The sequence below is a fragment of the Aptenodytes forsteri genome, unplaced genomic scaffold (genome assembly GCF_000699145.1).
Source record: "Aptenodytes forsteri isolate BGI_AS27 unplaced genomic scaffold, ASM69914v1 Scaffold255, whole genome shotgun sequence".
Lineage (NCBI taxonomy): Eukaryota > Metazoa > Chordata > Aves > Sphenisciformes > Spheniscidae > Aptenodytes > Aptenodytes forsteri.
Window position 1 is genome coordinate 3,830,793 of NW_008794888.1, and position 3,680 is coordinate 3,834,472.

A 3,680-nucleotide genomic window follows, 5' to 3' on the forward strand; every position below is an offset into this window, starting at 1 on the left:
CTGGCGCCTGGCCCCCGCCGGCAGATGATGGCAGAGGGGCGAGAGCGCTCGCTGGTGCTGAGCCGTGTGGAGCCTGAGGATGCTGGCGAGTACTGCTGCGAGTCCAACGATGACCGGACACTGGCGACACTGATGGTGCAGGGTGAGCTGTGCCCGAGGCTTGGCCACCACCCCGGGGACCCCTGTGCCATGGGGGAGGTGGGGAAGCTGGGCACGGCAATGGCAGGGGGGTGCGGGGATGCTCAGCAGCTCTGCAGGATGGGGGGTCCCCAGTGCCGTGCCCTGACGCCCTGGCTGTAGTCCCCAGGGTGGTGGAGATCATCACGGAGCTGCAGAGCCTGACAGTGCTGGAGGGGGAGGATGCCACATTCAAGTGCCTGGTATCCCCTGAGGATGTGGCTGTGACCTGGCAGCTGAACGGCCAGCCTGTGGTCCCTGGCGAGCGGCTGCTGGTGACAAGGAGCGGGCTGTGCCACAGCCTCACCCTCCGGCAGTGCCAGCCGGGCGACGCGGCCACCGTGACGGCCAATGCCGAGGGGCTGGTGAGCACGGCCCGGCTGAGTGTGCAAGGTGAGGGGGAAGGAGCCGGCTGGGGCGCAGCCCAGGGCACAGGCCCGGGGCCAGACGCTGACCTGACACACGGGCCGTGCAGAGGCGCAGGTGCTGTTCGTGCGGAAGCTGCAGGATGTGGTGGCAGAGGAGCAGGGGGACGCGTGCCTGGAGGTGGAGGTGAGCCACGAGGCTGCCGAGGTGCAGTGGCTGAAGCAGGGCATCCTCCTCCAGCCGGGCACCAAGTACCAGCTGCAGGAGTCGGGGCGACGGCGCACCCTCACCATCCACTGCCTCGGCCCCTCTGACCGTGGCATCTACCGCTGTGAGAGCCTGCACGACCGCACGCAGGCCAGGCTCTGCGTGGAGCGTGAGTACCGCGCTGGGGACGGGGATGGGGACAGGGATGGAGACGGGGATGAGGATGGGGAGAGCAGCAGCCTGCTGCAAGGATGCTGCAGGGTGGAGGAGGGAGCATGGGCAGAGCTGGTACTTGGCTGGAAGGGGTGGTCAAGCAGAGAGGTGAGCATGGGGGTCAAGGATGGGCAGGGGTGGGCACCTGGTAAAAAGGGCTGGATTTAGAGGATCAGTCCAGCAAGCACAGATTGGGGAGCCGGGGTCTCAGGGGTGGAGCAGGCACCCGTTCATGGACACGGGTCCCTTGCAGCCCGGAAGGTGTTGATCCAGACACCGCTGGCAGACGTGGAGACCTTTGAGAAGGAGACAGCCACCTTCCACCTGGAGCTGTCTCACCCCAGCGTGCCCGGGGTCTGGACACGGGACGGCATCCGGGTGAAGCCTAGCAGCACGTGCCGGATCAGCGCCACAGGCTGCGGGCACAGCCTGACACTGGAGGGGCTGACGCTGGAGGACTCAGGCACCATCACCTTCACCACTGACACACTGCGTTGTAGTGCCCGCCTGCTTGTGCGGGGTATGGTCACTGGGGCAGGCTCGGGGCGCTGCCCGTCCTGCAGCCATTTGGTCCCGGGGGAGATGCCAGGGCTGAGCTGGGCCACTCTGGGCAGATGCTGGCAGGTGTCCCCCTGTCCCCAGGGAGGAGAAGTGAGCTCAGCAGTGGGGACCCCCCCAGCCAGGGTCTGGGTCCAGAGCCAGCTGGGACACCTGTGATGAGTGCTTGCCCATGGTAGTGCCCTGGGAAGTGCCACTCTCACCCCATGCTGAGATGCCCCGGGCACAGCTCCCCATCCCCACAGCCCCAAGCCCATGTCTTTCCCCTACCAAACTTTCCTGCCCTGTGTCCTCTCCCCTCAGAGCCTCCAGTCACGATGGTGAGGGTCCCACGGGACCTGGGGGTCCTGGAGACAGGGGTTGCCAGCTTCGAGTGCGAGCTGTCACGCCCCAGTGTGGAGGTGAAGTGGTTGAAGGTGAGGGTTCGCCCCGATCCCCTCCAGCAGCGCCCAGCTGCATCCTCCTCCCTGCTTTGCCCCCTGGCCACTGCCCTCCCTGCCGGGGCTGCTGGCAGGGGAGGTAGGGGCAAAGCAGCAGGGTGCTGCCTGCTTGCACCCCTGAGCACACGCTTCCCGGGCAGGACGGTCAGGAGCTGCGGTCAGGGCCCAACTGCCGCATCTACTCGGCGGGTCGGCGCCGCGTCCTGCAGCTGAGCCGCTGCGAGCTGGCCGATGCCGGCACCTACACCTGCGACGCAGGCGACTGCCGGGCCTCTGCCATGCTGCACGTCCAGGGTACGGCCGCTCCCCCTCCCGGGGACATGCGCACCCCCAAACCCTGCGCCACCCACACCCTCTCACCCTTGACCGCCCTGGCACCCTGTCCCTTGCCCACAGAGCGCCAGGTCCATATCGTGCAGGACCTGCAGGACGCCTGGGTGCGGGAGGGTGACAACGCTGTCTTCACCTGCGAGGCGTCGCACGGGGACGTGAAGGGCGAGTGGTTCCGAGATGGGGAGAAAATCAAGGTCTCCGGCACGGTGAAGATACGGCAAGAAGGTGGGGGTGCAGGTGGCCCCACACCCAGTTCGGGGCTGGGAGGGGGTGAATTCAAGCGAGGGGAGTTTGTGTGGACAAAGGGGGAAATCCGTGCCTCCTGCCTGCCATGGGTGCCCATCACCATCCCCCTGAGCCGGCCTCTCCTTCCCCAGGGACCCGGCACTTCCTGCTGCTCTGCAGCGTGCGCCCCGAGGACGCGGGACTCATCCGCTTCGCGGCCCGGATGGTTGTCTCGGAGGCCAGCCTGCGGGTGGAAGGTACTGGTGCGGGATGCAAGGGCTGGCTGGGCTCCAGCACCAGGGCTGGCTCGTGGGGTCCCCGTGGGAGCCCGCTCGCCCCACGGTGCTGATGGCTCCCCCCGCATGCCAGCACTGCCCATCCGGATTGTGAAGCCGCTGCGGGACAAGACGGTGCTGGCGCGGCACAAGGCGACACTGGAGTGCACCGTGTCCCACGCCCGGGGCCGGGTGCGCTGGCTCCGCGGGGACACCGAGATCTTTGCTGGTGACAAGTACGAGATCTGCAACCTGGACTGCTACCGCACGCTCATCATCCACCGTGTGGGCCCCGAGGATGAGGACTCGTACACCTGTGACGCCTTCGACGACCGCTCCACCGCCCGACTCCTTGTGGAGGGTGAGGTGGCACCTGGGGGGGGCACCACTGGGGGCTGGCGGTGCCGCCATGCCTCGCAGAGGAGGGACACCAGGGGCCCTGTCCCCACGTCCCACTGCTTGTAAGGGTCTGATCGCTGGCGTTGGGGGAGCAGGCTGGATATGGGACCAGGAGTCTGTGTCCCCCTCGGCTGGGACACCCCTTTGGGGTGCCCCGCCAGCTCTGGGGATGCTGCACCTCTCGCTGACTCCCATTGTCCCTACAGGGAGCTAGGAGCCAGGATGCGGCGCTCAGGGGCTGCACACAGACGGACAGACACCGCTGCTGGGGAGATGTGGTCATGCTTCCCCCGGGATGTACGGACACACAGACACCATCCCCAGCCTGCTCTGGCCTCAGGGCTCTGCATTAAACAGTGTTTTTTTCTGACATGGCTTCTTCCACCCCAGCGAGCCAGAGTCATGTTAGGAGAAGGAGCGGTGGCACCGCTCTGCATCCCACCCAGCATCCCCGGGGAGCCTGGCTCTTGGGGCCCCCCCTCGCCCC

At 67.1% G+C, this 3,680-nt stretch overlaps 1 protein-coding gene across 1 annotated transcript in view; it reads left to right on the plus strand.

Moving 5' to 3' along the window:
- OBSL1 (obscurin like 1) overlaps positions 1-3,555 on the plus strand; it is an 18,818-nt gene extending 15,263 nt beyond the window's left edge. Inside the window, exons 18-27 of the mRNA XM_019470932.1 lie at positions 44-142; positions 301-570; positions 653-919; positions 1,217-1,483; positions 1,825-1,937; positions 2,102-2,255; positions 2,358-2,519; positions 2,672-2,776; positions 2,889-3,155; positions 3,400-3,555. Coding sequence (XP_019326477.1) covers positions 44-142; positions 301-570; positions 653-919; positions 1,217-1,483; positions 1,825-1,937; positions 2,102-2,255; positions 2,358-2,519; positions 2,672-2,776; positions 2,889-3,155; positions 3,400-3,407 — 1,712 coding nt within the window. The 3' untranslated portion in view covers positions 3,408-3,555. The remainder of the gene's footprint in view (positions 1-43; positions 143-300; positions 571-652; positions 920-1,216; positions 1,484-1,824; positions 1,938-2,101; positions 2,256-2,357; positions 2,520-2,671; positions 2,777-2,888; positions 3,156-3,399) is intronic.
- The last annotated feature ends 125 nt before the right edge of the window (positions 3,556-3,680 follow it).